The sequence below is a fragment of the Sinohyriopsis cumingii genome, chromosome 12 (assembly GCF_028554795.1).
Source record: "Sinohyriopsis cumingii isolate HCF-2022 chromosome 12, ASM2855479v2, whole genome shotgun sequence".
NCBI lineage: Eukaryota > Metazoa > Mollusca > Bivalvia > Unionida > Unionidae > Sinohyriopsis > Sinohyriopsis cumingii.
Window position 1 is genome coordinate 55,473,683 of NC_142972.1, and position 21,002 is coordinate 55,494,684.

At 33.4% G+C, this 21,002-nt stretch overlaps 1 protein-coding gene across 3 annotated transcripts in view; it reads left to right on the top strand.

The window, feature by feature from the left end:
• LOC149786494 (uncharacterized) overlaps positions 1–21,002 on the top strand; it is a 53,762-nt gene that overhangs the window by 18,346 nt on the left and 14,414 nt on the right. For 2 of the 3 annotated variants that reach the window (XM_089976963.1, XM_089976964.1), the window contains exons 2-6: positions 8,895–10,107; positions 10,505–10,656; positions 13,248–13,311; positions 14,770–14,934; positions 15,440–15,615. In XM_089976963.1, coding sequence (XP_089833089.1) covers positions 9,117–10,107; positions 10,505–10,656; positions 13,248–13,311; positions 14,770–14,934; positions 15,440–15,615 — 1,548 coding nt within the window. In that variant the 5' untranslated portion in view covers positions 8,895–9,116. The remainder of the gene's footprint in view (positions 1–8,894; positions 10,108–10,504; positions 10,657–13,247; positions 13,312–14,769; positions 14,935–15,439; positions 15,616–21,002) is intronic. The other variant, XM_089976965.1, reaches the window with a different exon arrangement.

Sequence of the window (21,002 nt, forward strand, 5' to 3'; positions counted from 1 at the left end):
GAAAAGAGAGAAGAAAAGGAAACTTATTTAAAATGAATCGTTCTAAGGCATTTTCAAGTCATTTGCTTGCCTTATTCTGGGACAATATTCACCAACATCCATCCATCCATACATCCATCCATACATGCATAATTACAACATACATACATCCGAATATATATCCGTCCATCAATACATGCATTCACATGCCTTTCCGCCAATAATGCGTTTGTATATCTTGTTACATGTTAATAAACTCATTCATTTGAACATGTTATGATCGCTTCATGTCAATATCTTACGTAATACATGGTCTGTTCCTGAAGTGTTGAAATTGGCGTACATAATGTATGAGTCCTTTATCTCTGGACTTCGCTTCGTACATGCCTATGGTTTCCGTCTTAGAAGGATAATATTTTAACAGGGCTGATATTTGCGTGTCATTGTACATGCAATTTACCTCGGTAAATATTAGTAATATATGATATTAATAATTAAGAAATGTTACTCGTAAAATATTTCACTTCTTTCGTAAGAGTCAAAAGTATGTTTCATGTTTCTATTTACTGCATTGTTCTTATTATAAAAGGTTTTAGCCACAAAAGTTGATTTTATATCCACATTGCTGATATTGAGAACATGGCCTTTGTGCTAATTGGCAAATTCCTAAACCACGCCTATCAACCACCATATGTCAATCAATTGCGTGAATGTCCCGATATCAAACTAGACGGTATTTCTAATAAAACGGTCCAAGTTCAAAAGGAAACATGTTATTGTGATAAACTTTTCAAACTACTAACGTCAGTTTCCAGATAAAGCCATACTAATAATGAATCATGGTTATTTTAGTTCAAGTGAGTCGTTAATACCCGATGAAAATAAACAGCACGGAGAAACATATCGGTAAAATAATATTTAGTAATACAATAAAATTCGATGCAATAATCTAGACTCATGTCATCACGTATACTATACAATGAATCCTATATTAAAAGCTAGATCTCTCTAGAGATCACAAGGAACAAGGAACAACATGATTTAATTATTTATTTGATACTTTTGCTTATAAATCTGTAGTGAATGACCACCTGCCTTGAGAGACCACGAGATCACTCTATGGTGTCCCTATACTTCATAGAGGGCGAGAGATGCAATGCAGAATACAGAACATTATAACAATTACGACAGCTACAGAGGTATATACATCTGTATATTGCAAGTTTGCTTACATAACTACGTTGGCCGAGCCGAGACTCGAACCCACTCTGACAGGGGTGAGATTTCAGGCATCTGCAAAGGCGAGCACATTAGAGCACTTCATAATATAATTCGATTCCCAACTAATAGAAAATATGGCCAAGTTCCTAGATATCACGATTGCAAAGCGCAACAGAAAGTTGATACCCCCCAAAAAAACACGAGTTGTATGGGTAAATGTGTTTTTGTCCGGTTGCAACCAAAACTATGCAAACAGCTGTTCAGAAATTTTCAAGGTGACATAAAGACGTAAGATTTTTAAATGTTGCACAAAAGATTAAACATTAGATAGCTGATGCCATGATGAACCTACTATCGATACGAAGAATTAGTATGCCTTATTGGGCCACATTTCTAGTGTGAAAAATCTGTACTTGCATTGAAATATGTCGATTACATGTGACAGATAATTGCACGTACAAATAATATCGATCCATCATTGAACATAGCTGTAAATATGAACCTACACAAAGCATTTTATCGATCGTATATTTTTTACGTGTCTTCTTCACCCAGTAACACTACTGATAAAGCAATTTGTTTAGATACTTGTGATTTTCAAAGACGTACGTATCGAATCTTTGAGTCTAGTGACCAAATGTTTGTCTTAGTGACGAGAATTGTCTCATATAGACGGCTATAGTGGATATCATAAGTTATGCTCTGTTATTTTTAATCAGATGTTGGTTTACAGAATTGAAAGTGTTACATATATTTTGATGATTGTCTACTCTCTTTATAATACTAGCTGAATGCCAGTTTAGCACATTTATTGTATTGCTGTATATGATGTGCTAAACTTCAACAAAATATATCAGCGAGCTGATTGATTATACTGGTCCACAGCCAAAATGCTTCAGAAATAAATCTAGTCAAATTGTATTAATTATGGGTCACTGAGAACGAAAATAATCACTGCACTTGTTGAGTGGCTCTAGTTTTAAAGATATGATACTGAGTCAGTATATACGACCCTTGACTTGGGAATGGCGGAGGATAAGTGAGTTATAAAGGAAAGGCATCTCAGTATAAACCAGTAATGACTAAAATACATCTTTGACTGGATCTATGAATAAATCTATGACCGGGTTTGTACATTACTTGCATTTTAGGCAAAATAAAGAATGACGCAATCTGAAGCTGGTATTGCTTCATACATTTTATGAATTGTTATTCCGAGAAGCCATTGATAATGCAATCATAACTAAGCTTAGATCACTCTGCTGAACAAATTGCCCTATATCAACTCTAGACATCGTGCTCTCTTATTTGTCAGGGTTTGATTTTGCAAAAGGGACACCTTTCTATTTAGCCAAAGTGAGCAGAGATGCCTCGTACGTGTATGAACAATGAAGATAACTTCTGCTATGTTTGTGGTGAAGTGATTTTTGCATCACAAAAGCGCAATATAACCACTATGGTTAAGAAAGCCAATCACTTATTTTTTGGCTGCAAAATAGGTAACCAGGACAATAGGTGGGCCCCACACATATGCTGCAACACTTGTGCAACATATCTTAGCCAGTGTTTGAACAGGAAACGGAAATCTATGCCTTTTGCAGTGGCAATGATTTGGAACTAAAATATCATATCAGCAGGTGTTACTTCTGCATGGTGCCTCCAGTAGGGAAAGGTGTGTCAAAGAGGACAATGTGTACTGTGCATTATCCAAATATGCCATCAGCTGTACGCCCAGTAGCTCAGGGAGAAGGATTTCCGGTTCCAGACACATTCTCACTTGAACCAGACGAGGAAAAGGAAGAGTATATGCAAATTCTAGTCTTGAACCATTAATGTCACATGACCCAAATTTTTTCACATCTTCCTCTGAACCACACCTCATAACACAAGGTAAACTGAATGACCTTGTCAGGGAGTTGGAACTATTCAAGAGAAAGGTAGAGCTGTTGGGCTCCAGACTACAGCGGTGGAATCTCCTGGCAAGTGATGTTACTCTTTCCATGCTCCGTGACCGTGAAAAGGATCTTGTCCCATTCCCCATGCTTCTTCATGGAAGGTTATCTTGCAGCCTTCAACAACATAAGTAGTGTGATGGCAGCTCTCAACATCGTTTATGATCCACATGAGTAGAGACTGTTCATTGTTGCTTCAGAATAGATTTTTTTTGCCATCAATTCCAGTTGGTCATGCAATCCATATGAAGGAAACCCATAAAAACATGAAACAACGTTTGAGGTGCATAATAAACTATTACCATCATCAGAGGCAGCTTTGTGACGATTAGAATGTTCTTGCTCTCTTGCTTTGTCTGCAGACAGGATACACAAAGTACTGCTGTTTTCTCTCTGAATGGGATATTCGTGCGAGACATTCCCAATACATCAAGACAGATTGGCCACTCCGACAGTCATTAAAGGAGGAAAAATTTTCAGCATCCACTACTTGTTGAGTCAAGGAAGATTTTGTTACCACACTTGCACATCAAACTGGGTCTGATGAAGAACTTTGTCAGGGCCATGTGCAAAACACAAGCTGATGTCAAGTACCTCTGTGGAAAATTTCAAAGTTATGTGAATCTAAGACAAAGGAGGATGTATTTGTTGGTCCTCAGATTCTTGAACTTCTTCGAGATGTGCATTTGACCGTGCAATGCGTGGCAAGGAAACAACGCCAGTGAAAGCCTTCCAGTTTGTGGCAACAAATTTTCTCGGAGAACTATAAGGAATTGGTGGACAACATTCCCAAAGCATACAGAAGCCTTGGTTGCAACATGTCACTAAAGATACATTTTGCACAATCTTATCTTGCGGAACAGTGAACAACGATCATGACAAGCGATTTTACCAGGACACTGCAACGTTGGAAAAACGCAATCAAGGCAAATGGATCCCATCCGTATTTGCAGACTATTACTGGACAGTCACAAGAGATGTTACATTTAATGAATACAAGAGACAAGCCAAGAAGATCCGAGTAGACACTGAATAAGAACTAAACTAAAATCTTATATATACATAATAGCTTTTTGCCTTTTGTTTCATGATAAATGTTATTTATATAACCCTTTTGCTGTTTTTTCTAAGTGTTACATAAACAGGACATGTGAAATATCATCATGTAAAGCAACAATAATCACATGAAAAAACATAGGTTTACAATTTATGATTAAAACTCTGCTATCTACGCAATATACTAAAACGTAAATTCTAAAAACTTAAATCTCTTGGAAACAGTAGTCATTCAGTTGATTTTATTGTCGTATTTGAATTCAGCACATCAAGATCAATAATAAATAACACATTTTATCTCTGAAGCAGAGCGACTTCTATATATTTGTAGACCAATGTTATATGTTTATGGTGGTATACAGTATCATTACTATTTATCGTTTGATAGATACTTGTGTCTTTTTGTTATTCGGTGACACACCAAAACAAAATACATCTTTCTTAATTCCTATGATATGTATAACGAGTCTGACTGCAACGATTAAGACTTAGTGTGTGTCTGGGTAAGTGAAAATTTCAGCTGGAATCATCCAATATTTATTCTCTGAGATACCGTAGTGATGATGAAAGGATCACTGCACTTTCGGTACTTTGGAGTCAGATCACAATTAACACTGAAATCATGTAAATTGTGTTGTTTTTCATATTTTAGTGATGATTCATGAGAGACACCTTCATATTTTAATTGATGTTACCACACGATGTAATGGTGCTTTTTCCTTTTTCGTTTCTTCAATGGGTTAAACAGTAATGGCATAGAAAATGGCTCTAGACAATCCTCCACTCCAAAACTACTCCCGTCCCAACTTATATACTATTTATGACAATGTTAGAAATCATGTTATGCAGTTATATAGTGCTAGTTTAGTTTAGTACTTCCATAAGACCATATTTTCTAAATAAAATGAGTTTGTAGAGCTCCATACCTGTATTATAAATATATAAATGCGTTATAACCCCCTTCCATATTGCTTTGTTATTAAGATAAATCCAATTATGTTTCTTTTTCCTTAAACTCGTCTAATTTTAGACCTTCTTCAAACAGTTATTTCCTCTGCAATGTGAGGTAAAAGAAAGTATTATTATAGTTAGGATTGTATTCAATAATTACTTAAATATACACCTTGAAGCTGAGCATGCGAACATATGTATCAGTAACTACATAACAGTTTGCCATTCATAGGAAAATAGGGGTTGGGAGTGTGAGTGTGATGATGAAGGCTAGAATTGGATATTTTAACCGACCCAGTGGAAGAGGCCAGCCACCGCCTATCAGTGAAAGGCGGTGTCAGATTCTTCAAATAGTTCTCAAACGGTTTGCAGGGTGCGTTTATGGTTGGCTTCACACTGGTTCACGTGATTTGTGATTTACTACTTCTTCCATTTTAATATCACCACGCAACTATGGTATGCATAGTACATATAATGTCCTAAATAGAAAAGATCCCATCAAGCTCATATTTTGAGCAGTCGCTCAACAAAGACCTTAGTGCACTCTGGTCTTCGTGCCTGTGCGCATCAACTTCCCTCGCACATTCTTGCAGCCACAAGAGTATTATTAACAAACTCAAGCAAACATTTTCATTGTAGGTCAGCTATAGAGCAGTCATATATGAAAATGAAAGATGACCCATAGTCAAAGAATTTCAAATAAAATATATAAACTATCAGGTCAGTTGTATACTTTGTCTGTTATATGAGAAATGACTTAAGAGTACTTTATTCAAAACATGTTACATAAAATGACAATCTCACGGAAATAAACGTGTCTATTAATTTAGAACACCAAAGTCCCATTTTAACTTAAATGTTTGAAAGCACCAAACTTGTGAAGGAATTGCAAAAGATAATAGACCTTCAAATTATTGAAATAAAGTTCAAAATGCTGATATTTTTAAAATATATCATGATCTGTTGAATGTTACTAATCACTCTCTAATCAGTCATATGGTATCAATGGAGAATATAAGTAGTTTTTGCATTTATTCTGCATTTGAAAAAAGTACATGAGAAACCATTGTTGAAAATAAAAGTAAAGACGATAAGTCAGAATCTATCCTTCATCCCATACAATGTGGCATTGTATCGATTATGAGGAGACTGACCACCGAAAGATCGAGTGCGAAAATAAATATAAATTGCTCACACGAGCCATTACATACTAAATCCAACAATACCATTTCGCTAATAGACATTGTTATCACAGGCGTGGAAAGCAACAGTCGAGGGAAAGAAAGGTATACAACTACTGGCTGTGAGGGTTTGTATTGGAAATACCAGGATACATCTTTGCACTTGTTTCATTCATAATGTTTTTACCCTATCATGGTTATAATGGTTTAAAAGCATGTGACACTCGATCATTGTTAATTCCTTTTTACTTTATGATTGCTCTTTACTTAGATTTTTAGTTTGATATTTCTTTATTGATATGTAGTAATTGATAAATAATGATTCCACAAGGCTTTATGAGAATTCAATTAAAAGAAGAAAACCCCTAACAGTTTTAACTTTTAGCAATTGAAACAATACAATGGTCTTAATATATGAGCGTATTGCATTCAACAAAAATAAAGTGGAAATACAGAGCCATACGTGCATGCATGTATGCATACCTACCTACCTACCTACCTACTTACCTACTTACCTACCTACCTGCCTACCTACCTACCTACCTACCTACATATATATGGACATATATTGATCTCAAAGACGCAACGTATTGGTCTTGCCGTCCCAATCAATTCTGCTGTTAGTAGTGTTATTTTCTATTAACTTGGATATCGTTGAGTTTTACTGAGTACTTCTCTAAACACCTCTACTACGAATGGACTATGCTTACCAGAATCTTCCAACTTCTTTGGTCAGGTCAAATTATTTATTAGTTTCTCTTGTTCTTTGCATTTTTTCGTGAAATCCTACTGGTACTAATAAGTATTGTTTATTTCGTTATAAACCAGTCCTAATTCGTCTCTATCCATAACGTTAAAGCCACACATGATTTTCTTCATGATGTTTTAACCACTTTATGTGTTTTATCGTACCACTTGAATGTGCACTTCATCCCATATTTTGAGTTGTAGCAAGGTCTAGAGTTGCATCCCGACAGACTCAGCTAGCTTGCTGTGCTCACTAAATGCATGATTGACGTTGTACTTGTTTCTCTTAAATATTGTGCACACTAGTAAGACAACAAAATTTTTGTATACTCACCCTTAACTTGTTAACCGCAGGTGCTTGATCTTATGCTGCCATCAGCTGTTCTTCCGTTCACTATTTTAATGTTCGCGCTACAGGCATCTCCATCATTATTATTATTTTTATTGTTCTTGTTGTCTTTTGTGTTTTTGTGTAATATCAAAAGGGGTAAATTCAACTTTATAAACATAGAACTGACAGAAGCGTCGATTTCAAATGGGCACGTCCAGGTTTTCACTGGACTGATATTACTCTAGGAACAAAATGAATGTTCGTTTGAAATAAAAACGGAAAATATGACTTTTAAATATGTTACACTTGGGCATTGCATGTTTGCAATATAAAAGCAATGACATATTTGTAGTGTTGTTACACATGTCTAAACTTTCAAAAATATGTAATGCGTGTTTCAACCTAAACAAATATGCTAATTGTATGAGAAAGTGAAGAATTGTTGTTTTGATAAATACACCTTGTAAAATTCGATTTGTAGAATAACGTGTATTTAGATGTACATGTCGTATTTAAAATTACTTAAGCAACTAAGTTGTATTTATTACAGCAGAATATTTTAACCTGAACCTGCAACATAACATTATTGATTTTCATTGCGTAACAAACAAGTCATTACAAATGTATTAATTTACGCTTTACAGTAATATTATAGCTTTTTGAAACCCTTTTGTCCAGTACAGCTGTTAGGTCTCTAGAATTTGTTATTATAGTAATGCCCCTCTAGAGTACCAATCTGCAACTATAAGGAGATAAGACACTCACCTTAGCGATAAACTTTCTGATGGAAGAGCCGACAAACGGACATCATTAGTATAGTATATATATTCCTTATTCGTGTATGGCCATAAAACACTTACCAAGTGCACGCTATGATTTTATTGTAATACTGGCTCTTGGACAATAATTATATTTGCATGTAAACACTTTATCAATGACAGTAACAAACATTATGTAACAACATATTTCAAACTTTAAATATATGCAATAATGTTTCACAGTGTAGAGTGCGTCTGGAATGATGGCAAATAATATTTCATTACATCTTGTATCAGACTGGCAAGGGGAGGCAGAGAGGGATTAATATCTCCTAAAATATGATCTCATTGGCCGTAGGTTCATTCTGACACAAGATGTACTAATCATAGGTTAAATATTGTTACATAATTTTAAGAGTTATGATGGTGAAATTGGGGCCTATATTTTACATATTCAACAATACTACGATTGAAAGTCCAACCTAAAAAAAGATTTTAATGTCGGACCTAGGCATATTTTGCGTTAAAGGGTTATTACGTGAAAAATGTACAGCTATGTATTGAGTTGAAATATGATCTAAAAATGAAACGAAATTATTCATGAGTTCACTTTTTTCACCACAAATGACTTCGGTCAGGTCAAAGAGGTAAAAAGCATAATCTGTTGCATAATTAGCGGTGTCTCTGACTTAATACATTATATTTGAATTTTATTTAGGTTTAATACACAAGAACGATGTGGGAGAAACATAAAATAATACATATGCCTGGATTCAGTGGACTTGTACTGCAAGTACGAAAATACGATGGTGTTATGAGCAGCAACAGGAACTTTGAAGAGACACGGGAAACATATTGATCTGTGGTGCAAAGACAATAAGATCCGTCGGCTATATTGGAGTCTCTTCAAGAAGACACATACTTTAAACATTGAACAAAAATGGCAAGAATGACAGATTCCAGTATTGTAACAATGCATCTTGGAAATGCAAAAAAGAATTATCGGATAGACATTTGTCGTAGAAATTTCGAAAATACTGCGAATAGTTTGATTATCATTCATGAAAATTTTGGAACCCTTACCTACTTTCCTCATGCATATTCCAACACAAGGGTCAAGGAACACCTGAAATATAACAAATTCAGGACATATTCTTCCATGTTACATTGTTTACACAATCTCGATAAGAATAAACCAAACATGATAATAATCGCTGAAAAAGGTGTTTACCTTACGGACTTTAATGACACTTTAGTCTTATTTTTGTTTGATCCTGAGAATATTTACGCCACAGTCTTGGAATTCGAATTTGATGATAAGATAAACGGCATAAAGGAGAAAACGGATCACTATACGGACGTCCAGATCCGATCTGTCTGGAAAATAAGTGAGAACATAGACAAAATAAAAGATAGAGGTAGTAGAAGAAAGAAAGTAATGCTATGCAGATTCAGCAGTCTATTAGCTTTAAAACCTCGAGAAAAGACAATTGCAAGCATTGATGATAATGCCAATTTTCCAGAATTAGAAGTGTGCGTACGTAATAAAATCGTACCTGTGTTTCATGTTCGACATGAAAACCGTCCTTCGCTTATAACTGTAATTAATAGCATTGATAATTCATCGCTGAGCGGAAACTCTTCACCCTACGGAGAAATTGTATCAGACTGCGCGTGCTCAAACTCCCTGACCGTAGCTCCAACTGCACAACGACCTCCAACTCGTCAAACGAATACCAGAGGACAAACAGATGAAGCGTCAAACACAGGATCAATCCAACGTACCCAAGGACAAAACGATCAACGACAGAAACAGCCGAAGCATCCTAGATACAGTACCTATGATGCAAGAAAAACATCCTATTCTACATTCAGAGAGTTTAGAAACCTTGATACAGATGTGTTTGCAACGACTGGATTTTTTCATACAGGTTTTTGTTATAGCCATTTACAGTTAGTAGAATGGTCCTAGATTGTGACGGCAACACTGTCTCTTATAAATCTCTTTTAAAAATAATATGTAACCTAAATTAGTACTTTTGAAGCTTAAAAAATAAAATTAAAATAGTCATTTGTATCATCGTTATGAAGTATTATATATATATATATATATATATATATATATATATATATATATATATATATATATATATATATATATATATATATATATATATATATATATATATATAATAGCCTATAACATTTCGCTAATTACAATTTCTGTATTTTATCCTGGCATTGTAATCTTCTCGTATTTTCAGATATATTATACCATATCAGCAATGTACTGAAATTATATACGTTTAAGTCGAATCATTTTTCTAGGCAAGAAGGATACAGTTCAATGTTTCCAGTGCGGAATAGAACTTCAAAACTGGAGCACCGACAAAGACCCTATCATAGAGCATGTAAAAATGTCACCCGATTGCTCTTTTCTCGCGGACCAGCTTGGGGTTGACACTCTAAATGAATATAAAGTAAGCATTTTTAATTGTATGTTTTTGTTTGCCTCCAGAATACGTGCAACTGCCTTTACATTGAAACAAAAACGCCATGACAGAATCGTCTCTTTCAGTGCATGTTGCTTGCATTATTTCCATTTTGAAAATGTTTGTATTTTCAGCATTTATCATAAACAGTGAACCAATTATTGGTACATGTTCCACCATAATTCTTATAATCTCATTTGTGAATTGGGTAAATCAGAATTTGATACTGAAAATTCTATTGGATGACATCTCACATCAAAAGTGATCGAATTTTTTCGCGATCAAGCGAATCGTTCTTTCGTTTCTTTCATTTTGATTTTTACTCCATGTCTTGGATTTTTGTTGACATTATAATGCACACATTTGAAGGTTAAGTTGGTTGAGAATGTTTTTTATTATTTTCCTTTCTGTATAAATTTTAAAATTTGTCACTTTCGTCAATCGCGCAATCCATCGATAATGTGGAAGTTCAGATATTATGTTCAACTAGTTGGCAAACATTTAATTCCTCTAAGTATAACTTATTTACATTTTCTGTTTTTTAACCAATCAATAATTTATACGATTAGTATGCGTCCTATTCTCTTTATTATTCTATTAAATAATATATGCAGACCTAATTAGCCAGATGAATTAAATGTTCTGAATGCATCTCAAGTATATACAATGATTGTTTCTCTCAGACGTATTTTCTTGAATTAAGTTTTAATATGTCCCGCAAGGATACTTGGCCGTCAACAGTCAACTGAGATGTTATTGATTTGTAAATGTTTCGTTTAAGTGAAATGGTACGCTAAACCAGACTTTTGCCTGTTTATTTTAGGTCTGGATATACTGAGTTTTAACCTCATGTATTTACATTTCATAAGCTTCCTCGTGGCTGCAAGTTATTTTCAGTAATAGCTACTATGTTTTAGGTAGCTTATTTTATTTAAACATTACATATAATGGGATACTTGAGAAACACTTGTAGAATGAAAGATTATTCTTTGGAGATGAAATTTATATGAAAAAGGAAGAAATTAAACATTGCCGATCACTTTTTTACAAGTGTTACTATTTTCAAACGGATATTGTCAAACTTCGGGTTAAAAATGGAATGTTTTGCGATGCTCGGAAACAGCAATGAAATGTCGAAACGAGGCCTTAAGTTCTGTGATTTTGTATAAGTTATATATAATGACTAACATATATGCAATGAAAACATTTTGAAATGTTTCAGTACATTAAATGTTATGTTATAATAATTCTTATAACGAAAACAAAAAGATGATAGAACAACTTATCTGTATTTATGGAACACATGATCAAGGTTCATTTTAGAGTCTAAGATCTTGTCATCTAATGAGTCATGGTTACATAATCTGTTTCACTTAACAGCAATAACATTCAAGGCAATCCATGTTATTGTATTTAATGTAAATTCAAATGCATACAAGATTTACATTAAAAAGTTTATCTAGTCTTTTATTACCATCTGTTGAAAGGACGTTAAAGAATCTTTATACACAAAGACAATTTACAAAAATACGTTACACGCAATGAGTCCAGTAGAAAATGCATCAATATCTATGTGCAGGGTATATACATAGGCACGTTTCAAATATACAAGCATTGATTATAATAGCAAAAACTTTATAATATCAATATCAATTTTCGATACAAGAAAGAGACATAATTTTACATTCAAATCCAATAAGTAGGAAAGCGATACTGTCGTTTCCTTAATCAGCATTACCATACTTTCAAGCGATTCTAGAACTGCGTTTTCCTGTTTCTTGTTACAACAGCTTAAGCCTCACTTGACAAACAAATGTAAATCAGCTAATTACTGATGAATTTTAGCAGATTTTCCACATGTAATCACTGAATCTGAAACAGTTAAAAACAGTTTCTGTCCTAATGCAAGCTCTGGCATTTATATGGATTAGTCTTCTTCTGTGTTTCTGAGGAAAAAGAACCCATCTCATCAGTGGAAGCCTTTCACTTTTTAAGGTTGGTCTAAAAATTTAAAGATTGTTACGTAAGTCATGATATTACCAAACGCTTAATTATAGAGTACAGTCTACCATTTAAGTTATAAGATATCATTAATGAAAGTGTTAAATGTGGATTGGATTAGTGATGAACCCTGCGGTACATCCTTAGTGAAATTTAACTAGTCACTTTTGTAACTACTTAACTGAACACACTGTTTTATGTTATTCAGATAAATGGTAAATAAATCAACAGCTTCATCATCAAACCCTCTGCTAAAAAGGTGGTGAAATAGTCATCTAACATTAAAGCGATTTTAATACTCAGCCAAGGAAGTCATTATTTTAGTTTTGAGAGGTACAAATCTATATGTACGATTGTGAAAATGTATTAAATATTCAACACATTTTGCTATCAAAGTTTTAATTCTTATTGTAGCTTTATGGCTGTATCCCTCTAAATGCTATTTCTAAATAACTTAGTACATGTATGTCTTCAAGAAATATTTGTAAGTTTAAAATGTTTATTAATTTATTCTTTATCTTCATTTCATCTTTATCATTAAAATAGTTTACATCTTTAATTAGATTTATTTGTTTCAGGCTCAAATCAGATCGAGAGAGAGGATGACAGGAGGCGAGATTTCCTCTTGCATATTCAGCAACGGTTTGTCTCAACAACATGCTTAAAATTATCAGAATAAATGATTCTAAAATAACACATTTCCACATACAAAAAATGCACATATCTTTACGTTCCATTAATCTATAATTTGCATCAAGCTAAATCTCAACATTTCAAATATATATATATATATATATATATATATATATATATATATATATATATATATATATATATATATATATATATATATATATATATATATATATATATATATATATATATATATATATATGTATTGATCCCCAATTCATCCATCCTTCCATCCATTTGTCTGCTTATATGTATATATAATATTCCATCAGTCCACCCACCTACATGTCTATGTTTTAATGTTTGCACACGTTTGCAATTTCTTCGCAATTTTCTATATAATTTTCTGTGTATCATTTGAATTTACAATAAAAGGAGTCGTAAAAGTTCCTTTTACATTATTTTGCTACCCTGCAAATAGGTCGATTAGCAGTGTCCGCAAAAAGCCAGTATATTTTCTTTCTATGCAGATTGTCAAGGATATATCTGCGCGTGACAGATTTTGGGAACCTTTCAGTTAATAAGTAAGCAGTTTGAAGGTTTGAAATTGTGAGGTCTCATTCATTTAGGATGGTAGAAATGTTTCTTCGAGCTGAAAGCTCTCTACTGTATTATTCAAATATATTCTTTTCTGTGATACAGCTATTAAACTGTTAGGACAAATCTCCATGAACATGGTAATGAAGTGAGTACGAAATTGGTAGTATGGATCTTAGACGTGCGCATGTAGCCTCAGTCATTGACAAATTGTATAATTTGGACAGGTATAGAGAAACATATATACTTATCTGCTTGATATTCAAAACTGTTGGTTTTATGAAGTAATCAAAGAAAAACTATAGTTGTTCATCAAGAGAATTGATAAACACCTTTATATTGAACGGTGCTAGTAGAAAGTATGTTGTTTATGTTATCATTCAAGCTAAGGCTTGATGTCGAAAGCTAATCGAAACGTAAACATTTTTAGCTATAAAAACGTTTCTCATCCTTTGCTTTAAAACACAAATGAATAACTTCAATGGCATGAAATTCATAGTAAAAATGGCTTGGAAATTTCTTGTCACTATGTTTTATGTCTTATTGCAATAAGTATAAATGTCATCCAAGTCGAGATCCATGCGCAGAAACAAATTCCCATAAACAAACTTAAACATTTTGACTGGGTTGCCAAAACGCAAGGGTCACTCTTCTTTTAATGGAAATTAAACGTCTCACACATATGGTAAACCTATTTTAGCTTCATTGTTTCTCCGACAGACTTGGTATGCAAAATGTATTTATTTTTTATCTCAAGGTTTTACTTTGAATTTTATAGAAACCTATTTGAATATTTTAACTTTCTGAAAATAATATATGATAGATTCTTCAGTATTAACAAAGGAAATAATCCTTGGTATATTAATCCAGATTCAGCTGCTGGAGGAACGTCCGTGCCAGCTTTTACAGCTGTTGACCGCATCAGAAGACCACAATATCAAGCTTACTCTGCGCGGTTATCGACCTTCGCAAGATGGCCGCCAAGTATGATGCAAAAACCAGAACAGGTTGCCCAGGCAGGGTTTTATTACACCGGTAAGTCGTGTTTCAGTAATTATTCAGGCAATTCACACATTTGACGTGTCCATGATTTACTTCTTCAAATGGTAATTCTAATGAATTTGCTATGTTTTAAATCCAAACATTGTATTACCATATCAAACTTAGCCAAATTAAGAAAATTCTGTTTCAAATTGCCAATAATATTCCATTGAAGTTCTACAAAATATATTTACCATACATAACCGTAGGTGAATAACCAAAATCGTGAGTGCGGATTTATAACTTTATAAACTACGGCCTTCAGATATGGATACATTTATAAAAAGTAATGTCGCCTTCTTCTAGAATAGTAAACAAAATTGTGTTGCAAGTAATCCCACCCCCAAAACGATCATATATGCATATGCTAAAAGTTTTATTTTTCACACGGAATCTTTATGTTGACCTGTAGTTGCACCCTATAAGCACTAATGTAAACTCACTTGCAGAAAGGTCTTATGTACATATTGACATAACTTCACTAATGTTTTTCACATAGGTCTCCAAGATGTTGTGAGATGCTTTGCCTGCGATGGAGGTCTTAAGCATTGGGATCCAGAGGATGATCCTTGGATCGAACACGCACGTTGGTTCCCCAAATGTCCTTTTGTTAGGAAAGTCAAAGGTCAGGAATTTGTTGACCTCGTGAAAAGAATGACAGAAGCGTCCGACGAGGTTTGCCTTTATTCAAAATCTGCTTAAAATCAATGTAGGGTAATAGATCATTGTACAACTATTACAAATTTTTGTAACTGCACAGTAGTCAGGAATTATATGCTTCTGTATTTTGCCTTGAACTCTGTGACGGAAAATTCTAAACTCATAGCAGAGCATATCAATGATCCCGGGTATTTCAGTATTTATTCATTTAAAAAGAACACAAACTCAATACTGTACGTAGAACTATCCATAGTGAAAAAGACGACGAGTAGACACTGGACTAAGAAAGAGAGTCGGCTCTAATTTCAGAAATAAAATATAAAATAAAAAAGCTTTGTACCCAACAATGGCCCTATACAAATAGCATGTTCAGCGTTCAATACCCTACATTTGCACTTTTGTTGAAAATGTAACTTTCAGTCATCAATCGTCTAAACTGCCAAGATTTTCAAATTATCACCAATCAGCACCAACTCGATGTTCAAGCCTATGCTTATTGGTATTAAAATGAAATAAATCAGTCCATTAAAGAAGAACGTTTGTAAGAGATCAGAATTCACTGATGCAGCACTTATAATTAATGACTTAAATGGTAATCCGACCTACTTTATATCGCTAGAAATGTTCAAAATAATTACTCATTTAAACATTAATATGATGTGAACAATAATTGCCATTCTACTTATAATATTACTATCTATATAACATTTCATAAGGTACTAAAAGAAACAAAGATTCCTTACGTTATATATGTCATTCACTCTTCTATAGTTTTGGTGAAATCCATTACATTGGTTACAAAATTCATAACCACCAAAATTAGTTTATTTATTATAGCACTAATTTGGACCCATCATATATAACAAGCAGCATATATTATCTTTTTGATGTTCTAGAAAAAAGTGGCATTTGAATGAAATGACTAGAAGTTTTGATTAAATGTAACATGACAATTTGTATCGGTTTACATTTTCATCCTATGCCGGGTACGTGGCTGAGCTCAAATAAACATTTCATTTTCTATTTAGAATTTAAATGCGCTTTCTACTTAATACAAGCAACATTCTTCACTGCCTAGCAAATCGCCATGAAAAACAATAATGATTTTTTGGGAACTAAAATAATATACACTATCAAGTGTTTAGTTTGATTAGAATATTGACGCCTTCTATTATAAAAGTGAGATCTTGATATTTGATATAGCCGAATTGAAAGACATTGATTTTTTATGTTTATTTTGCACAATTTAAGGATTCCTTTATTGACATAATTGCGAAATTCAATATAAAATTTGTAATTTCTGTAAATACAAATATCTCTTTTAACTTAAAGGTAATTTTCAAAAAATGACATTACATTTATATATCTTAAATTATTTTGCGCAAGTCTCATTGATGTAGTCTTTTTCCAGGCTAATACATATAGATCAATAATATTTGTCCCCACTGTCAATTATAAGCTGCAACTGCTATTCGGAAAAGTAGATCCCGCGGAAGATGATATGGAAAAAAAGGTTCCAGGAGGGGGGAAAGGATCTGCATGCATGTTGATGACCAACGTTCAATGTTGCTAAAATTTAGTTTTATATGCACAATGAACTGGACAGCATCCGTTTTAACTGTTCATTTCTTCTCCTGTCTGCAACACAAATCGAAATACACATTTGCTTAACGTTTCTGACATGATTTTATATCCTGTTTAATTTTCTCTTTCTTTATCAGATAGCTAAATATCACAATCTATCCACCTTTGACTTTCCGACTTTCTAGAAACGTTAAATGCGAATGTTGAATGTTGTAAGTGGCATTAAGCTAGGGTTTTGTTGTTTTTCTAATAACATTTTTAATATGCCATTGGCTATATAGTGTCACGCAAATGGGAGCTAAAAGCCTTTCACAAGGACTCACCAAAAGAACCGATTTTGGCATGTCTGTTAGTATCGAACCAACGACCCAATTATTACGACTCTGATGTTCTGCCAACTGAACTAATGCGGCTCGTGAACTAACCATCTATTTAGATTTAAGAAGTATTAATGTGGCTAGACTGCATAAGTATTGCAAGAATTGTAATCCTATCTCTGTAAGAACACAACTCTTATTCTATCATCCGCTTGTATAGAATAGTATATTGTCCCTGAGACTGCATGCATATTATCCATTATATGAATTGCAGATGCAAATTGTATGTTGGTGCTAACGGTAAAAATGCTAAATCTACACAGGAAAACCCACATAAACTAAATATCATGGTAGAAACAGATCTTCCACTGAGTGAACGATTAATGAGCTATTTTGTAAGAAACTATGGTAATAATTGTAACAATCTTTGGTGCTATAAGACTGGTAAACAGCGCAATAGCAATAGTGTTTAGGATAATTTCAGAAAATACACGAAAAGTACAACGTGGGTTATACGATATTTCAAGTAAATTTAAAGCACATGCAAACAAAGCGTTATCATCATTGCCGGGAATTTGTGGAAGCATCATCAACGTTTTTTTTAAATCAGCTAACATTCTTTTTTCATTCTTGTCAGATCATGCTATTATTTTTGTTAGATGTGTCTGATTACTTTTCCCATACTTATTTGTATAATCACAAGAGCAATTAAAGGCATACACATAGGTACACCTTAAGGAGGTCTTGGTGTAAGAAATTCACGGTCTCTTGCAAGTAATATAAATGCATACTATCTCGATGATCCCAAATTAACAGGCATTACCATTTGGACAGGCGATCAGTTAGATGCTTTTTATAAATGTATATTTACATTGTGATTTACTTGAAGATGTTGTGGAATATATCCATCACTTCTAGACAATTAACTCCATTGTATAAAGGCTAGCACACCAAACGTGTCTATGTAAGAGATTGACATGGTAATAAATCAAGACATGCTCTCTTTGGAGACGAACCTAACCCATTTAATGACAAATATGGTTATGTCATATGGGACTTAAAATATATACGCCACATAACTAATTTTTCTTGTATCAATGACTCTTACAATAATATCTCCTGGTTGGATCACTGTGTCTGGACACAATTGTCCCATTCCGTTATAAGCAGTATGAGAATAATTCATACCCATGTTGCCTCTGACAATCGCACTACTTTAATGATTATCATTGCTGACCAAACTCCCTGTCTTGATTTATGCCCACATATACTCTTACAACTGAAGTCCAGAATCAATTGGTCTTATCTCACATCCGACGAAAAACTGATTTATACTTAAAAGCTGGATTCTTGCTAAATATGATCGAGCTTCCTCATTTTCTAGGGGTCGGTAACGATCGTGGACGTCGTAATCAAGTTCATATGAAATTGATTATCGGCGTTTTACAAACATAGTCAATCTCTGGTTAATGTTTAGTGAGAAAGTCTAAACCTTGTAACTGTGTTATGCCAGGCTGGAATCACTGTGGCAAAAACCTTCTTTTCTCAGCACGAAATGCTTATCATACGTGGGCTGATAACGAGAATCCAAGTCATGGGGCTCACATTCCCATTATCACCAGATGAGAGAACTTATAATAATACCATTTAGGAAGGAATAATTTTAAACATAGAATAGGCATGCTTACAACTAAATTTGAAAACTTAGAGACTAGATTTCTTGAAGCAAACTAAACAAAATATCAATATTACTTCCAATACGCTCTTAATTTGCATAGATCGGAAATGTGACCAATATAATACTCCCAACATGTGAAAACATCATTTGAATCCTTATTAATTAGTGTTTCAAATGATGCAGATATGAATTACGTTCATTTAGCTTGACGAAACGTTACGATAATCTAGGTAATTAGTTTTATTTTAAGATACAATCTACAACAGACGTTTGAAACTATGTTTTAAGAACGATTGCAAATAATACTAAGAACATCGTAGGACTGTGTTTTCATGTTTTATAGACGTTAGTACGGTATTTGTTTGTGTCAATCATTGAACATAATTAAAAAGTGTCTCTAAAACAAATATGCGTTTACACAATTGTTACACTAGTAAACTGGTCTGTCACATATTTGTAATATGATTGTTAGGGTATCTAATTCCTTCAATGTAACTAATGGAGTGGGGCAGGGAAGTGTTCTTTCGTCCGTATTGTTTAATATATGAATGGAAAATTTAAATTCTAAGTTTTATAAATGTCACGAGGAACAACGGTTACTACCGAATGCTTTGTGTTAACACTTGTCATGTTTTTGATTTGACATAGATAGGTCATTCTATTGCAGGCTTAAAAAGCTATACATAAAATATGTGAATATTACGTTTTTAGAAATATGTCATACATAGCATGCAAAATTGGTAAACATGGTTTATCAGTCAGCCTATTTCAAATTACTATCTCCTCCTTGCGTACTTCCAAATACAATAGCGATTACTTTCTTGCCTATGTCTATATTTATCTTTTTGGTCACATTTTGATATCCAATCTGTTAAATGAAGACGGTATGACGAAACATTATTTAGTATTGCATAGACTTCAATCATACTTTTACTTAACTTTAGAAATTGATTTTCGAATATAACAGTTTCATCATTCAAATCTTATTGCTCACAATTGTGAACTTCTATGGACAAAATATTGTGAATGTATCAAAAGAAAATTATTATTGGTTATGACAATTGTCCTCTGGTGCTGTTAAACACCCCAAGATGGGGCAGTGCCTCTACCATATTAGTATATTATACTTTGTTTGTTTTAAAAGAATAAAAAAGAGAAAGCGTGTTAAAATGATAACAAGAATAGTACGAATTGTAATTTGGAATCTCTGTTGAAGTATGATATTACTTTAATGACCAGATTATGGACAGAATGAACGAAGTACCCTTTAAATATCTTATAGTTATAAATTACTGCCTTTGTTAAGGAAAATATTCAGAGTTTTTTCTTCGTAATGCTGCACGACTCTCGGGAGTGAAGTATTATTCCAAAAAACGAGTTCATAATTTTCCATACAAATACAGTAACCTTTTGTTTATATACTCATTTCGTTTTCCTCAACGATTCTTAATAATAAAGGAATAAACTACAAGAAACAAAGTAATTGAATTTGTGTTGTATTTTAAAATAAATACACAACGGCAGATTCATCAATAAACAGTAACACTATTAATGTGCACATAGAACCGCCAGCGACCATTGAACTATGTCGCATGCTCGACAAAAGTTTAAACAATTCTTATTTTTGGCCTTGTTTTGGCCTACATAAATATGAAATGTATAGTTGTATTTTGAACGAATGCGCATTGTAAACACTTTTGCACTTGGTCTGGAATTGATGGATTTTGGTTTTCTTACGATCCATAACAATTGTTGTTTTTTTTGTGTGCTTATGATAGACCAGATTGATTGGGTAAGTTCAGTGCAATAAGTAAAATGTGACA